Source organism: Canis lupus, chromosome 12 (genome assembly GCF_011100685.1).
Source record: "Canis lupus familiaris isolate Mischka breed German Shepherd chromosome 12, alternate assembly UU_Cfam_GSD_1.0, whole genome shotgun sequence".
NCBI classification, from domain to species: Eukaryota; Metazoa; Chordata; class Mammalia; order Carnivora; family Canidae; genus Canis; species Canis lupus.
This window is the reverse complement of record NC_049233.1, coordinates 1114713-1135091: the sequence shown is the minus strand read 5'-3', so window position 1 is coordinate 1135091 and position 20379 is coordinate 1114713. Positions and strand designations below refer to the sequence as shown.

The 20379-nt window shown below is 46.4% G+C and overlaps 1 protein-coding gene and 3 pseudogenes across 1 annotated transcript; 2 read left to right on the top strand and 2 right to left on the bottom strand.

The window, feature by feature from the left end:
* Positions 1–1111: 1111 nt before the first annotated feature.
* LOC100685118 lies at positions 1112–1712 on the top strand (annotated as a pseudogene).
* Positions 1713–1825: 113 nt separating this feature from the next.
* LOC100685118 lies at positions 1826–2437 on the top strand (annotated as a pseudogene).
* A 6163-nt stretch (positions 2438–8600) lies between these two features.
* Positions 8601–12160, bottom strand: DLA-64 (MHC class I DLA-64). The gene is given in 9 exon segments (NM_001014378.1): positions 8601–8666; positions 8866–9162; positions 9290–9337; positions 9472–9504; positions 9937–10041; positions 10160–10435; positions 11086–11361; positions 11645–11914; positions 12088–12160. Coding segments are annotated over 8 exon segments (1086 nt in total). The 3' UTR covers positions 8601–8666; positions 8866–9157.
* A 6958-nt stretch (positions 12161–19118) lies between these two features.
* Positions 19119–20176, bottom strand: LOC111098212 (annotated as a pseudogene).
* Between the last annotated feature and the right edge of the window lie 203 nt (positions 20177–20379).

Below are 20379 nucleotides of genomic sequence, written 5' to 3'. Positions count from 1 at the left end.
GGAGGAAATTAGGAAATATTTTGAGACAAATACAAATGAAGCACAACATACTGACACTTACAGGATGCAGTGAAAGCAGTACTAAGAGGGAGATTCAGAGCTGCAAATACTTACATATAAAAGAAGGGGCATCTGATGGCTCCATCAGTTAAGCCTCTGACTCTTGGCTTCAGCTCAGTTCATGATCTCATGATCTCAGGGTTGTGAGATGGAGCCTGCACTCAGCACAGAGTCTGCTTGAGAGTCCTTCCCCCTCCACATCCTTCCCCTTCTGCTTCTCCCTCTGCTTGAGTTGACATGCTCTCTCTAAAATAAATGAATAACTAAACATATAGATTTCTTAATAAAATTAAAAAAGAAGATGAAAAGACAAAGGAAGAGGAGAAAGTGAAAGAATTCAGAAATAAACCAACACTTCCGTGGTCAAATGATCTACAGCAAAGGAGTCAACAATATACAGTAGGGAAAAAGACAGTATCTTCAACCAATGGTGCTGGAAAGCAACACCTACTTCACGAGAATGAAACTGGACTATTTCTCACACCATACCCCAAAATAAACTCAAAATGGGGGAAAGAACTAAACGTGAGACCTAAAAATGTAAGATTTCTAGAGGAGAACATAGGCAGTTATATCCCTGACATCAGCCATAGAAACAATTTTCTAGGAATGTTTCCTGTGGCTTAGGAAACCAAGAAAAATCAAACAGTTGTAACTACATCAAAATACAAAGCTTTAGCATAGTGAAAGAAAACCTCAATAAAACAAAGGCAACCTACTGAATGGGAGAAGATATTGGCAAAAATATATTCAATAAAGGTGCATACCCAAAATATATGAAGAATGTATATAACTCAACAAGAACAAAACACCCACTCAACAAAATAAACCAATTTAAAGTGGGCAGAGGACACGAAGAGCCTTTTTTTCCAAAGAAGACAAACAAGTACTTGAAAAGATGCTCAACACCACTCATCATCTGGCAAACACAAATCAAACACACAATGAGAGGCAGCGGCCTCCTTCCACACGGTCACGCTGAGCTAGTACTCGCACCTGGAATCAGGCTGCGACCTCAGCCATGCCTGCCCCCTGCCACCACCTCTGGACCATGGACCCCTGCAGTGAGCGAGCTTTGGGCCTTCATGAAAATGTGTAAGCAGGATCTGAGCATTCTGCCTACCAAGGAAATGCGCTTCCTGTGGGAGTGGGTGGAGACCATGGGGGGTAAAATACCACCTGCTACTTATAAAACTAAATCAGAAGACAATATCAAGGAATTAAAAACAGAAGGCAGAGGAAAACATAAAGACAGAGGAACCATCTAGAAAGTGATCTAGAAATTGACAACGACGGTGTGACTGAACCAGATACTGATGCCCCTCAGGAAATGGGAGATGAAAATGTAGAGATAACTGAGGAAATGATGGATCAGGCAAACGATAAAAAAGGGGCTGCCATTGATGCCCTACATGATGGTGACCTACAGAAAGCCATTGACTTGTTCACAGATGCCATCAAACTGAATTCTCGTTTGGCCATTTTGTATGCCAAGAGCCCGTGTCTTTGTCAAATTACAGAAGCCAAATGCTGCCATTCGAGACTGTGACAGGGCTACTGAAATAAATCCCGCTAGCTTTGCAAGTGGCGAGGGAAGGGACACCTGGGTGGCTCAACGGTTGAGTGTCTGTCTTTGGCTCAGGCCATGATCCCAGAGTCCCGGGATCGAGTCCCAAATCAGGATCCTTGCATGGAGCCTGCTTCTCTCTCTCTGCCTGTGTCTCTGCCTTTCTCTCTGTGTCTCTCATGAATAAATAAATGAAATCTTAAAAAAAAAACAACAACAACAAAAACAAAAACAAGTGGCGAGGGGAAAGTACACAGACTTCTGGATCACTGGGAAGAAGCAGCACATGATCTTGCCCTTGCTTGTAAACTGGATTATGATGAAGATGCTAGTGCAATGCTGAAAGAAGCTCAACCGAGGGCCCAGAAAATTGTTGAACATCGGAGGAAGTATGAGCGAAAACATGAAGAGTGAGAGATCAAAGAAAGAATAGAAAAGGGTTAAGAGGCTCGTAAGAACATGAGAGAGCCCAGGGGGAGGAAGAAGCCAGACAACAATCAGGAGCTCAGTGTATGGCTCTTTCCCAGGTGGCTCTCCTGGGCTAATGCCTAGTAATTTTCCTGGAGAAATGCCTGGAAAGGCAGGGGGGAGGATGCCTGGAATGGCAGGAATATTTGGGCTCAACTGAGAGTCTTAGTGACCCAGAGGTTCTTGCAGCCATGCAGGATCCAGAAGTTAGGTGGCCTTCCAGGATAGAGTCCAGAACCCAGCAAATATGTCAAAATATTAGAGCAACCCAAAGGTTATGAATCTCATCAGAAATTGTCAGCCAAATTTGGAAGTCAAGCATTATGCCCTTCTGACGAATAAAGCCCTTGCTGAAGGCAAAGTAACTTCCATCACCTAATGAATGTTGCTATAATACAAACTAGTGTACCTCTGACCTTCTCATGAAGAAAGCTGGGTGCTGTGAAGAGAATCCTTACCCCTCTGCCCCACATGCAACTGAAACATTCTATAGTGGTTTGCCACTAGGGTATTCATTCAGATGATGTTTTCCAACTAGGAATTACAAACTATAAACACTTTTTAAACCCTTAAAAATATTTAAACACATTTTAAAAACCCACAATGAGATATCACCTTACATCCATCAGAATAGCTAAAATCAAAACCACAAGAAAGAACAAGTGCTGGTAAGGATGTGTAGAACAAAGAACTCTCATGCACTGTTGTGAATGCAAACTGGTGCAACCATTGTGGAAAACAGTACGGAGGTTCCTCAGAAGATTGAAAATATGATTACTATATGATCCATTAATTCCACAACTGAGTACTCGCCCAAGGAAAATGAAAACACTAATTTGAAAAGATATATGCATCCCTATGTTTATTGCATCACTGTTTACAGTAGCCCAGATATGGAAGCAGCCCAGGTGTCCATACATAGAGGGAAGGGATAAAGAAGTTGTGATATTATGTATGCATTTACAGGTATGAGTATTATGGAGCCATGAATAAGAATGAAATCTTGCCATTTGCAACAACATGGATGGATGTAGAAGGTATAATGTTAAGTGAAATAAGTCCAAGAAGGACAAACACCATATGATGTCTTTCCTATGTGGAATTTAAGAAACAAAACAAAGAAAAAAAGAGACAAAGTAAAACAGAGATTCTTAAATGTGGAGAACAAACCGGATGCTGCCAGAGGGGCGGTCGTTGGGGAGGGATGAAAGGTGAAGGGGACTAAGAGAACAATTATAGTAATGAGATGAGCAATGTATATAGATGTATAGAATTGTTGAATCATTCCATTCTACATCTGACTAATATAACACTCTGAGTTAATTATAATTCAATTAAAATATAATAAGTTTTTAAAAAAAGATCTCAAGTCAACAGCCAAACTCTAAACTTAATGAAGTAGAAAAAGACAAACAAAACACAAAGTTAGTAGAAGAAAGGCAATAATAAGTATTAGAGTAGAGATCAATTAAGCAGGGCATAGAAAAACAATCGGGAAAATCAATGAACCCAAAAGTTGGTTCTTAGAAAGATCTACAGAATTGACCAACAGTTAGCTAGATTGACTAAGACAAAGAGACAAGACTAAAATTGCTAAAAATCAGAAATGTCAGTGGGGATATTACTGCCTATTCTACAGAATTAAAGATGATTAGCAGGGCAATGAACAGGTATGTAGCATCAAACTGGATGACCTAGATGAGATGAACAGATGCTTAGAAACAAAAAAACCTATCAAAACCGCATCACAAAGAAATAGAATAACTGAATAGAACCATAACCAGTAGGATTTTGAATCAATCATCAAATATCTCCTACAAAAGGAAGCCCCGGATCTGATGGATTCACTGTGAATCCTACCATAAAAGAAGACCAATCCTTCTAAAACTTGACCACAGGATGCCTGAGTGGCTCAGCGGTTGAGCATCTGCCTTTTGGTTGAATCGTGATCTCAGGGTCCTGAGATGGAGTCCTGCCTCAGGCTGCCTGGAGGGAGCCTGCTTCTCCCTCTGCCTATGTCTCTGCCTCTCTCTTTTTCTCTCTCTGTGTCTCCATGAATAAGTAAATGAATCTTTAAAAAAATAATGAAACTCTACCACAAAACTGCAGAGGAGAGAACACTTCCAATTTATCGCATGAGGCCAGCATTGTCCTAACACCAAAGCCAGACAGAGACAATACAAGGAAACTACAGGCCAGTATCCCTTAGGAATATCCACATAGGTATCACCAGCAAAATACCAGCAAACGGAACTCAGCAGCATCACCACGATACACTGACTATTCTTGGAATGCAAATACATGTCAACGTGTGAGCATCAAGCAATCTAATACAGCGCATTAGGAGAATGAAGGGGAAAACACATGATTATTTCAGTTGACGCAGAAAAGAAGCATTTGACAAAATTCAACACTCTTTTATCATAAAAACATTCAACAAATAGGAATGGAAGGAAACTACCTCAACATAATAAAAGCCAGAGATGAATATGCTCCAGGTGTCTTTATATGAAACGAACAAGGATGGAAGTTTTTCCTTTAAGATCAGGAACAAGGAGGATCCCCGGGTGGCTCAGCAGTTTAGCTCCTGCCTTCAGCCCAGGGCGTGATCCTGGAGTCCTGGGATCGAGTTCCATATTGGGCTCTCTGCAGGGAGCCTGCTTCTCCCTCTACCTGTGTCTCTACCTCTCTCTCTCTCTCTGTGTGTCTCTCATGGATAAATAAATAAAATCTTAAAAAAAAATCAGGGTGCATGTACCCTTTTAATCTGCATTTTGTATCCTTTGGGTAAATACCTACTAGTGCAATTGCTGAATCATGGGGTAGCTCTATTTTTACCTTTATGAGGAACTTCAATACTGTTTTCTAGAGTGGCTGCACCAGTTTTCATTCTTCCAACAGTGCAGGAGGGTTTCTTTCTCCGCATCCTTGCCAACATATGTTGTTTCCTGTGTTGTGAATGTTCTCCATTCTGACAGGTGTGAGGTGGTATTTCATCATGGTTTTGATTTGTGTTTCCCTGATGGTGAGTGATATTGAGCATCTTTCATGTGTCTGCAAGCCATCTGGATGCCTTTGGGAAAATGTCTATTCGTGTCTTCTGCCCATTTCTTAATTTGATTATTTGGTTTTGAGGTGTTGAGTTTGAGAAGTTCTTCCTAAGTTTTAGATACTAAACCTTTATCAGATATAACAGTACACTTATCCTGACAATCATGATGTAATGTATAGAACTGTTGAATCTGTACATCAGAAGCTAATATAACACTGTATGCTAACTATACTGGACTTGATAGGAAAAGAAAAAGATTAGTGAGTGGATCTCCCTCACTTGTGTCCTAGGAACTTTTCAAACTGGTGTTTGAACTGAGTCAGAGGTGAGTGAGACTGCACACAAACTTTAAGAGTGAGTTCTTCATTTCCTGGAGTTTTGTGGTTTTCCTGAATATGATCCCTTTGGTTTTCAAAGCCAGGCACATGAGGGGCTCGTCTCTCCTGTGGAGGACCCAGGGTTTAGTGTCTGGTGTAGAGCACAGACCCCTTGCTTCTCAGCAAAGTTGTGTATTTTTGTGATGCCACAATATTTTGGATTCTCAGGCCTGGGGTGGATTTTCTAGTTTTTTGGTTTTGGCAAGAATGTCTCTGCCTCTCTTACCTGTGATGATGCTGCCCTTTTATCCTTTGCTGTGGAGGCTTAGATCTTCTTTAGAGGAGATTGTTCCACAAGTAGTTGAAAATCTATTGGGTCCATGGAAGAAGATGGGTTCAGGATGTTTGTAAGCTGCCATCTTGAACCAATCCCCTGACACCGCCTTGATTACCATTGCTTTGCCAGAAGTCTTCAAATTGGGACTCGGGGGACCCTGCTTCATGTGCTTGCTACTCAATGTGTGATCTGAAGACCAACAGCAGCAGCAGCAACCTTGTAGAAACCCCGAATCTCACACTGTGCTCCAGCCTCTCTAGATCTGCACAGTCCAGGAAATCCCTGTGCTCACTGAAGGCTGGGCCTCTCTGTTCTATGCACCTACTAGATGCAGAACCAGACAGAGCACTACGCTCTGTGGGGGTACGCTCTGATCAGCTTGCTTAGCCCCGAGCAGTCCAGGGATTGGGCCTGTTCCTTTCTCTTCTATGGCCATCACACCCTTGGTGTCCTCATCTCTGCTGAAGGCTCTGAAACTGATTGATGTGGAGCCACTTCCCAAGTATAATTCTCCAATCTTGATATCTCTGTATCCAACTGACATCAGCTGCATTTCTTATAGCCCAGATTCCACATTCCTAAGTGGATGTCTGTGATGCTGCTTCCCAATGTCCTGATTCCAGTGACTCCTTCATCTCCATGGAAGGCACTGCACACTTCTCCTTGCAGTCTGAAATACCGGATGCCCTCCTCGATCCCTCCCTCTCACCCCCCAGAAGGAATGCCTTAGGAAATGCTGCAAAATTCACCTGTAAACATATCCAGCACCCACTCATTTCCTATTATCTTCCCTCCCCACATTCCAGATGTTCAGCCCCCAACCCCCTCCTGGGACACTGCCCTGGGTCCTACAGGTTCCCTACTAGTTGCTCCCCTTCACCTCTCAATTCTGCACGCAGCAAACAGGTGCTGGTAAAGAAATTCAATGAATTGATCTGTTCATTCTTATAACTCCACATCTCACTCAGAGAAAACTCAAAACCCTTCTACTGTCCTCAGGCTCCATGACGTGACGTCATGTCATCCCCCTTGCTCTCTGCTCCAGCCCCAGGGGCCTCCTCACCCTCCCTCAAACATGGGACAGGCTCCTGCCCTGGAGCTTGAGCATGGAGGTTCCCTGCCTGGAAAGAACTTCCCCCAGACATCCTCTTACACAATTCATGTCCTCCAATCTCTCCCAGGTCACCTTCTCAGGGAGGCTCCCCCAATCCCTGCAGTAAGGTGGCCACCGTCCCTGTCCTAGAGCAGGTTCTCTCTGGGTCACCTTCCTCAAGGCTCCTACCTACTTCCAATGTCTACACCTCCCTTACTGTGCTTACACACACACACACACACACACACACACAGTTCATGTCTGAATTACACGGGTTGGGACTGTGCGTGTGCATCTGTATGAGGACTTTTTTACTGTAAGTACTATCCGCGGTGTTTCCCTTCCTTATGATTTACTAATTTATTGAAGCTTCGCTCATCGTAAGAACACAGTACACACTACCCGTAACACACAGTGTAAGCAACTGCTCATGTTCTCCGTGAGGCTTCCAGTCATGAGCATGCTATTAGTTGGTATGCTTTGGGGGAGACATGAGCTACATGTCGGATTTCCTACTACAGAAGGGGGTCACTGCCCCAATCACCCACCAGCCTGGGTCAGGTGTAGTCTCCCCCGACCACTAGAACATACTCTCCAGGAGACCAGCAGGTTTGCCTCACCTGAGTCTCACTGAGCTGCCCAGATGCAAACAGTGTGTCCTGCATGTGACACAGGACAGTTACAGCTGAATGAATGCGCAGGAAGAGGGTCTCCCTCTTCTAGAAGCGCCTGGGGCACAGCTGTTCTGTGGCAGCTCCTGCCCCCCACCAGCCACTGGTCATCAGTGCCCCCTCTCTCTCCTCATGGGGCTGCCCCCACCTCCCTCCCTCAGCTCCCACCCCCACACCGTTTCTCCTGCACACACCACGCACAGAGTTCACTCCTCAGGCACCCTGCACTTGGGCTTCCTGGGTCCTCTTCTCCAGCCACAGAGAAATCTACGTTACACTCTGCTTTATAAATCCCACAGGGATCACGGGGCCCAGGGCGGGGAGGGAGGGCAGAGCAGCAGAGGAGGCAGAAACTCCTGGACGCTTATGAGGAGGAGAACCTCTGACTTCTCCCCTCTCTACCTCAGGATGTGAACAATAATCCAGAAAGCAGCTGGGGAGGGAGGGGGAGACTGGATGGATCTGGAAGTTCATCTCTCCAAACCTCGGGGACTCCTGTGTGCAGGGGACGACCTAGGCCTGTGGGGACGGGAGCCCAAAGGACACCTGCTGCTGTAACCAATGGGGTCACCAGGGGACAATGGGACAGGAACTTGGACACAAGAGCAAGAGCAGGCATGAGGCTCTAGAGGAACAACTCAAAAAAAAAAAAAAAAAGAAAGAAAGAAAAAAAGGAAGAAACAAAATGGGGGCTATGCTGTGACCCAGACCTGAGTCTAGCAGGCTGACCCAGTCTCAGGAAGCTCTGGCTACAGAAGGTCCTGGTGACAGGTGACATCCAAGTCCCTGTGATCACAGGTCCTGGTGAGACAAGCTTCTATAGAAGGGGCAAGGACACGGAGAAGAGAGGACCCCGCTGAGGCCTGAACACGACTCACCCAGTATGTACTGAGCACCTACTGGGCACTGGCACCGTCCCCTCTAGGCTCCTGACAGCTTTCAGCCCCCAACTGCAACTGATTCAGCACAGCAAACATGAGGATTCTGGAAGGTTCTCAGGGCTTCCATTTATTTGCTCTCGCAACTTCAGAAATCTTTTATTACCTTAGCAGCCCCACATCCCAAGACTTAGGAAACACAAACCCCTATCTGGATCCTTATTTTTTTTAAAAAGATTTTATATATTTATTCATGAGAGATAAGAGAGAGAGAGAGAATGGCAGAGACACAGGCAAAGGGAGAAGCAGGTTCCATGAAAGGAGCCCGATGTGGGACTCGATCTGGGACTCCAGGATCATGCCCTGGGCTGAAGGCAGGTGTTAAACTGCTGAGCCACCCAGGGATCCCCATGGATCCTTATTTTCAATAGGGTAGTAAGTCATTAGTACTCAACATGAAACAAAGACAGGGATGGAGATGGTCCAGCCCTCCCTCTGCTGGACAGGAAAGCACATCAGAGAAGAGAGCGCACATCAGATTAGGGACAGGTCATGGTGGGCAGGGTGGGCCAATCTCCCCACCTCCTCACATTATGCTCCTAGGGACACAGGCACATCCTGACACTGTTTGCAGAGACAAGCCAGGGTTGTTGATGTCATCACGTGAGATGTGAACACATCTTGCATCGCTCAGTCCCCACAGGGCAGCTGGTCTCACACTGTGAGAAAAAATCAAGTACAAACTGAGGTCAGTCACATAAGTGCTGACATTCTCAACAGCCCCCTCGCGCTCATCTGGTCCCCAGTGCCCCAACCCTCCCCACTTCAGGGTCTCTGGGGTCTCACCTCTAGGAGCTGTCAGAGACACATCAGAGCCCTGGGCACTGTCATCGCCTAGAGGAGAATAAACAGGACGTGGTCAGAGCTCACAGGAGGTGAGACTAAAGGAGAAGCTGTGGGGGTGAGCTCCCCATGGGGTCCTGTCTACACTCCCCCGGGGTCTCAGGGATCACTCCCTGCATACTCACGTGCAGCATGAGAGTAGCCTGGTCCTTTTCCTCCTGTGGGAAGAAAACATCATGTGAGAGGCCGGGCACAGGGCTGGGCCAGGAGATCCTCGAGGAAGCTCCCAGTCCTGGTGCAGAGTGAGTCTGCAGAATTCTGACTGACCGCCCAGGTCAGGGTCAGGAGACAAGCCATGAGGTGAGGGGTCACTGGACCACCTGACTTGCTGGAGGTCTGTCCTCAGCAGGGGCCTTCCGCTCTGTCCTGTGACGGCTGGGAATCAGTCCCCGTCACCAGAATCACCAAGGCGAAACTCTGGCCTTCATTTTCCCAAGTGTTTGCTGCACAGTGAGTGTGAGTACACAGCTCCAGTGTGGGAGAGTAACCGCGTATGGACGACACCTCCCGTTAACAAGGCAGGACAGCGTGCTCCCTAGGAAACCCCCCAACAGGACAGGAAAACACAGAGTATTCAGTCGGTTCCCTACCCGAGCGCTGCTTCCTCCAGATCACAGCTCCAATCACCCCAGCGACCACGAGGAGAACCAGAGCAGCAATGCTGACGATGACTATGGTGGACAGAGGGGAAGGCTCTGGAAAGGGGAGGGAGGATGAGGGTCCAGCCTCTGGCTTGAGACCTGACTCTGCTGAAATTCTCCAGAAGAGCTCCACTTGCCCTGAGTAGAAGCTCTACCCCGAGGCCCTCCTTACCCCATCTCCGAGTGACAGGCTCCGCCAGCCCCTCATGCTGCACGTGGCACGTGTATCTCTGCTCCTGTCCAGAGGGCACCACCACAGCTGCCCACTTCTGGAAGGTCCCATCTCCTGCAGGCCTGGTGTCCACAACCTCTGTGTCCTGGGTCTGGTCCTCCCCATCGCACTGCCAGGTCAGGGTGATCTCCGCAGGGTAGAAGCCCAGCGCCCAGCACCTCAGGGTGACCTCATGGTCAGAGACGGGGTGGCGGGTCAGGTAGATTTTTGGAGGATCTAAGGAGAAGGGTCAGAAAATTTACAAATTTGCATTATACCGGGTGGGCCACCTAAGCAGCACTGTTGTGATCATGCTGAGAATGAAGAGGACAAATGGGGGAGAGGGAGTGCAAAATACAGACACCAGCCTGAACTCCAGGATCTGGGATACCTTCCTATCCCTTTGGAAGATCTAGAATCAGGATAAGATAGCCTAAGGTAGGAAGTTCCAGGTCTCTGAGTGGGACAACAGAGACTTCTGGTCCTGACCTAGGTAGAGGAAGTCCAGTGCCTCTTAAAACCTGGAGGCAGACCTCCAATTAAGTGGGGTGTGGGACAGGGAGCAAGGCCTGAGGGAGGAAGTCAGTCAGTGGTGCCCAAGGTGAATGCCAGGGTCAAAGAAATCTGCTATTAAATTATTTCAGAGATATCTCTATCCCTCTCCATAAAGACTGGATCCCTTAAATGTCCAGAGAGAAGGATGGGTTTTCTGAGCGAGTCTCTCTTTAGTACAGAACTGAAAACCAAGAAAGTCTTCACTTTCAGGATCCAAGAAGTGGGGCAGGGGAGGAATTCTGGTGTCAATTCCATTTTCCTTTTTGTAGGGATAGCAGGAGGTACAGCCCCAGCGGGAGGGGAGATCCCGGAGTCCCAGCTGCCCCACAGACCTGTGCGCTGCAGGGTCTCTTTCCCTCTCTCCAGGTACTTAAGGAGCGACTGCACGCACTCCCCCTGCAGGTATACCCGGTAGTACTGGGCCGCGCCCGCCGCCTCCCACTTGCGCCGGGTGATCTGCGCCGCCGCGTCCGCCGCGGTCCAGGAGCGCAGGTCCTCGTCCAGGGCCAGGTAATCGGCGCCGTCGTACGCGAACTGCTCATACCCGCGGAGGAGGCGCCCGTCCGGCCCCACGTCGCAGCCCGAAGTCCACTGGAAGGTGTGAGACCCTGGGCAACCCCCCCCGCCCCCGTCTCAGTCAGTCCCGCCCCGGTAGCCCGGTCCCCGCCGTCAGCCCCGTCCACCTAGACTCCCCTGGCATTGGACCTACGGCCGGCGAGTGGTCAGAGACCTCGGAAACTGTCCGCAAGTCCCTGCAGGCTCGTCCCGCGTAGGGGGCCAGGACGGTCTCCTGGCCCGGGGGTCAATCTCCGACCCGGGAACTCGGGGAGACCCCAGGCTGTGCAAGGGGGTTCATGGACTCGTGAACTGGACCCGGCCCGGGTCACTCACCGGCCTCGCTCTGGTTGTAGTAGCCGAGGGCCGTCTGCAGGTTGGATCGGGAGGTCTGGGCGTGCACCTTGGCGATCTCCGTCTGCTCCTCCCAAAACTCCGGCCCCTCCTGCTCCATCCACCGCGCCCGCGGCTCCACCTTCGGACTCGCCGCGTCGCTGTTGAACCGCAGGAACTGCGTGTCGTCCACGTAGCCCACAGAGATGTAGAGGGGGTCCCCGCGGCCGGGCCGGGACACGGCGGTGTGGAAAAACCTCAGGGAGTGGGAGCCTGCGGAGCCGAGGGCTGAGACCCCGCCCGACCCCCTCCCGCCGCGGGGCCCGGGGCCCAGGGGAGATGCCCGGGGCGGGGCGGAGGCGGGAGGGGCCGGGGGCGGCGGAGAGGCGGCTTCCCGGGGTCCCGCGTCCCCGCCCGCCGGTCCCCTCGCTCCCGCCCGCACTCACCCGCCCGGGTCAGGGTCACGGCCAGGGCCGCCGACAGCAGCACGAGGAGGGCTCGCGGCATCACCACCTCCATCTCCGGGCTCCGGGGACACTGGCCGTCGCCGCTGGACTGGGGGGCGGAGGCGGAGGCGGAGGCTTTAGAGCCCGGGACCCGGTGCCGCCGATTGGCTCCTCCAGAAACGCTGCACCCAATGGGAGTGCGCGCTGGGGCTGCGTCACGAGTCTCCAGGCAGGGGGCCCTGAGCCAGGTTGGGAGACGCAGAAGTGAAACCCGGGGAGGTGGGGACTCCCCAGCCCGAGCGTCCCCGCCCGGGACCCGCCCTGGGGCCTGAGAGCCTGAGAGCCTCGCCCTCCCCGGGACCACAGAGTGACCTGACACTTTTCATCTTGCGTGCAGCGCTCTTGGTCACACTTTCCCCCTGACTCCTGGACCAGGGTCTTTCTGAAGAAACCAGGTGAAGACACCAGACTGGGCTCAGCCATTTTTCCTGTCTTCCTTCCCGGAGACCCCTTGCTGAGCTTGACTCTCTGCCTTGAACCCCTCACCACTCCCCCTCCACCGACTGACTTGCTTACTTACTTGCCTACTTCTTTATGTAGGGGTTTTAATTCCAGAAGTTAACATACAGTGTTAGGTGTACCGCAAGTGATTCCATAGTCCCATACCTGACAGGTCCATCATCATGCCAGCAACTTGAAAAAGAAAGAACCATATACCATATACAAAAATAAATTCGAGATGGAGTAAAGACCTAAATGTGAGTCCTGAAACCATAAACATCCTAGAAGAGAACACAGGCAGTAACCTCTCTAGATCTGTCTCCGGAGGCAAGGGAAACAAAAGCAAAAATACACTATTGGGACTGCACAAAAATAAAAATCTTCTACTCAGCGAAGGAAACAACAGTCCAGACAGTCCCCCTGGACTGTCTGAGAAGGAAACTTACTCTCAGGGAATTTGATGCCAGAGAGAGAGCTGACTGTGGGACAATTGGTGAAGGAACAAGGTGTCTTCTGTACCTGAGGCAGGTGTGCTTGGGGCACTAGCTAGAGATTTTCACAGAGGCCAGTTTTCTTCTTGTTTCTTAACCATAATCTTGACAACCCCTGAGAGATCGGGACTCGCATGTGTCAAAGTAGTGATTTTATCCTTTCTGTATAAATTTGCCTAAACAGCTTTGAAATAACCAAAGCTGTCATTTTCACTTTCCCAAGCCAAGACTTTAAGTTTTTGTGCTTTAAAATGACCTCTGTTCCATAGCTCCGTCTGTGAATTCCAGACATAGCCTCAATACAAAGATGCACGTTGGAAGTACAGTCTGTATGTGATCTGTGTCTGGGTCTTGATTTACCCAGGTGACTAAGTGATAGGTGGAGAGGCTGATGCCATTGAAAGAAGCTGTTTTTTTTTTTATTACATTACTGAGAGGAGGGGCATGGAACACCACAGAGGGCCATATGGGGGAAGCACCAAGGAGCGCCAGGGGGCAGAAGGAGTGGAAGAAAGCATGGCCCAGAGCATTTATTGTATTTTCCTTGAGAAAGACAGAGGGGTTGGGGACACATTTTAGAATTAACTAGTCTGAATAATGTCATCAGTTGGCTTTGGGTCACAGGAGTTGTCTCTAGAAGCCTGGTACCTGGTCCTGAGTAATTGGAGCAGAGGAATATTATATCCTGGAGTAGTCTTAAAGAGAGGTAGTTCAGAATATGTTTGCAAAGGGAAGGTGTGCTCCTGGTCAAGCATTTAGCTGGCTCTCAGAATTGGCCACTCAGGGGAGGGAGAATGTCTCCCCAGTTATGGAGGCCACAAATGCCAGAGCATCAAGGATACAAAAAAAGAGAAAGTATCATTAATATAGTACATTTCAATCAGAGTGTCCAACCATTAATCACCTCATAGTTGCAAGTATTCAGGGCAGTCCAAATGCCCGTCATCAGCATTCAGTGTTGCCTGTGTGTATGAATGAGCACCTAAGGACGATTTTATTTGGGTATTAGTGGCATCTAGGTTACTTCTTAACCCTGATAACATAAGGAGGCCACAGGTATTCAGTCCACAGAGTGCAGTAAATATTAGATGCAAACAATATCTTGCTAAGACCTAATAGAGATTAAATAAAAAATTGATATAACAATGTATTCAATGTATTCAAATTCCACTACTTTAGAATTCTTTACCACTGCTTCTCTCCCTCCACCTGCATCTGCAGCCCTTCTCTCCATCTCTCTCAGCCCTCATGCCTTCTCATCCCCTTAGTCTCCACCCGCTCTCCTGATTGCACCCTGCTGCCACCCCAACACCTGCCACCCAGGGCCACTCTCTCCACTGGGGTCAGTGATCCTGCTAATGTGAGTCAGAATGTGTCATTTCATCACTGAAAATGCTCCAGGGGCTCCATCTCACTTTTAGGAAGCCTCTAGAATGTAAAGCATGAAGCACAGGTGCTTTGGGCTACTTTGAGGAAAGCTGTACCCCTAGTGTAGAAAGCCATTCTTGGTGCAGAGTAGGCACTAAATTAATTGTTGTTGAATGAATGAATGAAATATGACTATTAGATTTTAATCCCATCACTTAAAAATCACAAAATGGAAAATACATGAAAAATGAGATTTTATTTCATGCAACTAGTGTGCACGACGATTCATACATTCATTCATTCCACTGGGAAAATGTGATGTGCATTGAGGCTATGTGGTGGTTTTCTATTGCTGCATAACAAATTAACCACAAACATAGTGACTTACAACCACACCCATGGTTATGTGCACAGTTCTGTAGGTCAGCAGTCCACGAGTGATGCTGAGGGGTCTTCTCCTCAGCATGTCACAGACAGTGTTTGCAACTAGAGCTTGAGGTCCCCCTACAAGCTTGTACAGATCTGTTAGCAGAATTCCAGTTCTTGTAGTTGGAGGTCGGCAGTCTCCACTTCCTGGCACGCTGTCAGTGGGATGCTGTTCTTAGCTCCTGTGGCCACCAGCATTGCTTGCCGGGAGCCCCTTCCATCATAAAGCCCCCACTCACAGTGAATCCTGCTCACTCTTCCAGTCCCTTCACTCAGGAAGCACCCTGTGCTATTAAGGGCTCACCTGATTAGGTCAGGACTACTTGGGATAATCCTCCTATTTTATTTATTTATTTATTTATTTATTTATTTATTTATTTATTTTTATTTTTAAAAGATTTTATTTATTTATTCATGAGACACACACACAGACACACACACACACACAGAGGCAGACACACAGGCAGAGGGAGAAGTAGGCTCCATGCAGGGAGCCCGACGTGGGACTGGATCCTGGGTCTCCAGGATCATACCCTGGGCTGAAGGTGGTGCTAAACTGCTGAGCCACCCCGGCTGCCCAATCCTCCTGTTTTAATGCAGCTGATCTGAACCTTCACTGCATATGCAAAGTCCTTTCACGCTAGCACCTGGATTAGTGTTTGATCCAACAACTGGAAGAATATGAATAACCAGAGGTTAGTTATGGCAGGCCATCTTAGCATCTGCCTAGGACAGCCTGCTTCTTCCTTTTGTTTAATTGGTTTACCGTCAGAAATCAAACTCCAAATAAATAGATTGTTGTGAATGGTAATAATATGCATTCTGTTCCCTTAGACATAGATATTCTTCTTAAATCTTAAAACCAATAGATGATGTTTAATATCATAGTTAATTTAGAGCCAATCGAAATTAAAGTGCAATACTTCATTCTCTTCTTTGGACTCTATAATAGTTATGTACTGGTGCCTAACAAATTATCCACAGCATAGCAGCTCAGAACAACAAATATATATTGTGTCCCACAGTTTCCCAGGGTCAGGAATCCAGGAGAGGCTTACCTGAGTGCTTCTGTCTCAGGGCCTCTCTCTGGGTTGCAGTCAAGTCAGACAGGACTGGGTTGTCAGACAGGACTGCATCATCTGATGGCTTGACTGGGGCTGAGGGATTCCTAGGACATAAGGCTCCCTCACATGGCTGTTGAGGGAAATGAGGAAATGAGGAAGAGGCCTCATTTCCTTCCCAGATGGTCCCAAGGGGCCTCAGTTCCTAGCTGTGTGGACTTTTCCATTAGGTAGCTAATAACTAGGTAGCTTCTTCCCCCAGTGCAAGTAACCAGAGACAGAGACAGAGACAGAAACAGAGAGACAGACAGACAAAAAGAGAGAGAAAAAGCCAGGTAGAAGCTGCAATGTGTTTTATGTTCCTAGGTCCTGGGTCACACACCATCACATCAGCCTTTTCTATCAGTTAGAAGTGAATCATTCAGTGCAAGTCCATGCTCAGGAGGAGGACATTAAGATCCATCTCTGGAAAGGAGGATTGTTGTCAAAGAATTTGTGAACCTGTTAAAACCAAAATCAAAACTAAATATTATTTCAGAATTTTGTAAATCAAATGCTTCTTTCACCCAATTATTTTCCTTGAATGCTTCAAATTTCTCTTTGGAAAGTAACAATGAGAAGTTTATATAAATTTAACATTTATAATATTTAACATCTCTCTCTATGGTTGTTTTCAGTGAATTTAGTAGAAGAGATTTAGGCAGTAACATACTTCAAAAAAGCACTGTCACAATACACTAAAATTTTTTACACAGCTCTATTTGCTGTCATTTCCATTTGTATTTGCTATTTCATCAGTGGTTATTCCATTGAATGATTTCCAGTTTAATTTATATTGAGCAACAATATGCTTTTCATTCTCTGAATGTATTGAATCCAGTTGAATGGGAGGTTAATGTGACACATCAAATCCTTCACAAGATAGAATTGCCTTGCACACCACATTGAACATTGTATATCAGAAAACAATAGACGGTGCCAGCGAGAAAAAGATCAAATGACCTATTCTAGCCAAAACTCTTGTTATGACTTTCTGTATCCTCTCTAACATGGCTCAGGATAATTGACTGTGGCTCTATTCCAATGTGAACAGTTTGTGCTTTGATCCAATTTGCAATGGATTACCAAGTATCCTTGAAATGAAGTTTGGTATCTCATTTTTAATTTCCTTAAAAACAATGAACCTGGAATATAAAACAACTCCAGTTTGAAAAATGCCAGTTTCAGGGATCCCTGGGTGGCGCAGCGATTTGGCGCCTGCCTTTGGCCCAGGGCGCGATCCTGGAGACCCGGGATCGAATCCCACGTCGGGCTCCCGGTGCATGGAGCCTGCTTCTTCTCCCTCTGCCTGTGTCTCTGCCTCTCTCTCTCTCTCTCTCTCTCTGTGACTATCATAAATAAATAAAAATTTTAAAAAAATGCCAGTTTCAGAAGATCTGAAACAGCAAACACCTGGGCACACACCCCCAATTGGGACAAGAAACATGAAGCCCCATGGGCCACTCCCCAGTGCCGTACCCCAGGTGTAACCTCTGTCCAAGAATTCGTGGCTAACCACTCCTTTGAGTGCTCTAATGATTTTACAATAAGTGTTTCTGTGCCCAAAGCCAATATTATTGCTTTTTGCCTGTTTTACCTCCTTGTACAGTAAACACAACTACATGTCTTCTGTGAATCGTTGTTACATGCAGGTAACTTATCCCGATGTGTTAGTGTAGTTCACTCATTTTTACTGCTGTACTGTCTTACATTTTGGGATTAAATCACAATTTTGCTATTTGCCTATTTATTTTTATGTGGGGGTTATTCCAGTTTTCCCCATAAACTTAGTGCACGAGTCTTCTGGAACACAAATTAGACTGCGGACACTTCTTTTCCTTTCTTTGTTTTATTCAGTCAGGATTCATTCAAGGAAAGGCAACTTAATTTTTACATGTGAGCTTTGTTTTTTTACCATATCAGTAAGTACAAAAGTTATGAATTACATGTTCTCTTATGTCCTGCATCCAGGAGTGAATCCATGAAATTCTCAGATAGGAATCTAAATCATAGGTCCTATTAAAAATAGCCCAAGTGAAAAATGACCATATAGCCAGCCTGTTTGTGGTCTTGAAGAATATCTAACACTCTCAGGTGGTCTCATAATGCAGAGTACTGAATTCTGTGAGATTTGTCAAAATTTAAAACAGCATTGCTTACAAAATCATTCTTTTTTTTTTTAAAGATTTATTTATTTATTTATTTATTTATTTATTTATTTATTTATTTATTTATAGAGAATGAGAGAGAGGCAGAGACACAGGCAGAGGGAGAAGCAGGCTCCATGCAGGAGGCCTGACATGTGACTCGATCCCAGGTCCCCAGGATCACACCCCGGGCTGCAGGTGGCGCTAAACCGGTGCGCCACCGGGGCTGCCCTACAAAATCATTCTTGAAGCTCTAAATGCCTTTACATAACAAAAATGAGATTTTGAGTAGTTGCCTCACAGGACCAAATCTATAAATCAGAACTAGTTAAAATTCAATGGTATCAGTCTTCTCATTTATAAGGTAACTAGATGGCAAATTAATAGATGGCATAAAAATAAAGACTTACATCTTTTTTTTATAGGAGGAAATGTATGATAACTAGGGAATACAGAAAGTTCAATGTATTTTACAATAAAATAACCATTCAAACCTCCATCCCTGTACAATAAGGTTAAGTTCATCTCTAGTAAATTTGCATGTTTCCATACAGTGTATTTTATCATAAGTACCTGAATTGTTTTAGATATACCATTTTCCATCGAAAGACTATTATATTTGTATACCTGGATAAGATTTATTACATTGAGATGTTTTTAAAATATGTATAAACTTGTTTCTGATATGCAAAAGCATTTGGCAATACTTTTACAGCATTCGATTTTATAGAATTAAAATGTCATACTGTACTCACTTTGATGTTTAAAGAACATTCTTAGAAAAAATATATTAGAAGCCTGACTGCATAATACTATTCTTTCCAGTTTCTGGTTCTGGTAATTAAAACCTTCATTAAGTCTGATAACAAGTCATTTCCTGTACATTTATGAAGGCAACTGACATGATTGGCAAACAAAACCTTCAGATTTTATGTTATTTACCGAAGAGCACAGTTCAGCAAGAACAGAAAACCCAATATGCAAATTTGCAGACTATTTTACAAATTTAGCAGTTCCTGTGACCCAAAGTGTTTCAGCCTTTCAAGGTACCGTCCATAAAGTTCCACATCATTGTGACCTGCCCCTTCAAACCTTGGCAAAGCTCAAAGAATGCGAAGCCATGTGAAAAGTCACTGACTTCACCTTCAGTCTCCTGAATTATTAGCACAGGAGCTGTTATCTTAGAGATTTTGTCAATGTTTGGGAGTGCATCAAAACTGTAGGTCTTAAAAAAACAAAACAAAACTGTAGGTCTTCCAAGTGTCAGGAAGAGTGATTCCCATCCCGTGGTCAAAGGAGAATGAAGAGAATGAAGAGTGCTGTAGCACTCTCACACCAAGCAGCAGGATCCACAGATGTTCTGTCCTACTTTGGCCACATGTGATCACATTTTCAGGGAAAATACCATATTTTGTGCTAAGAGTAAGCCAAGCAGCTCCTGTATCTGCATAGAGGTTTTTCTTCAACAGGTTCCCAACACTTACACAGTATAGTACAATCGGTCTGTGATCCCAGTCCTATGTAAAAGCTGCTCATCTGACCAAGATCAAGATCATTTCTGTGTGCGAAGAGTTAAGTGTACTTGGCCGCTCTTGCTTGGACAAAGTACAAACATGCAGGCAATTCTGGTGCCTTTACTGGTTCTAGTCATGAAACACTCAATAGCATCTTTTTCTCTAGAAGAATACTACCAGTCTGCTTATTCTGATTGGTGTGAAGTCCACCAGTTTCTTTTTCTTTTCTTTAAAAAATTTTTATTAATTTATTCATGAGGGACACAGACAGAGGCAGAGGCACAGACAGAAGGAGAAGCAGGCTCCATGCAGGGAGCCTGATGTGGGACTTGATCCCCTACCGGGGATCACATCCTGAGCCAAAGGCAGACGCTCAACCACTGAGCCACCCAGGCATCCCTAAGTCTAGCAGTTTCTACATTCATCACACATCATTGTATAAGTTGGATCAGGTGGTAAAAATGCTAATTTGAAGTCATTTTCCCAGGGAAAGGCAGACAGCAGCAGAGGCCACATAGGTCACTGAAGGAGAGCTTACTCATCTTCTGCACCTGAGGGGCTGGAGGAAAGGGTGGGGAGAGAGCCCTTGCCCACGTGCTGTTCTTCCTCCTCAAGGTGCGACCCACACTGCCACTGCTCCTCCACCTCCCCTTCTGTCACCACAGACACCACCCACATGCAGCCAGGTCTTCCTTCTCTTTGTTCACCTCTCTCTGCTCCCCTCCGCCTGCCACCGCGAGACTAG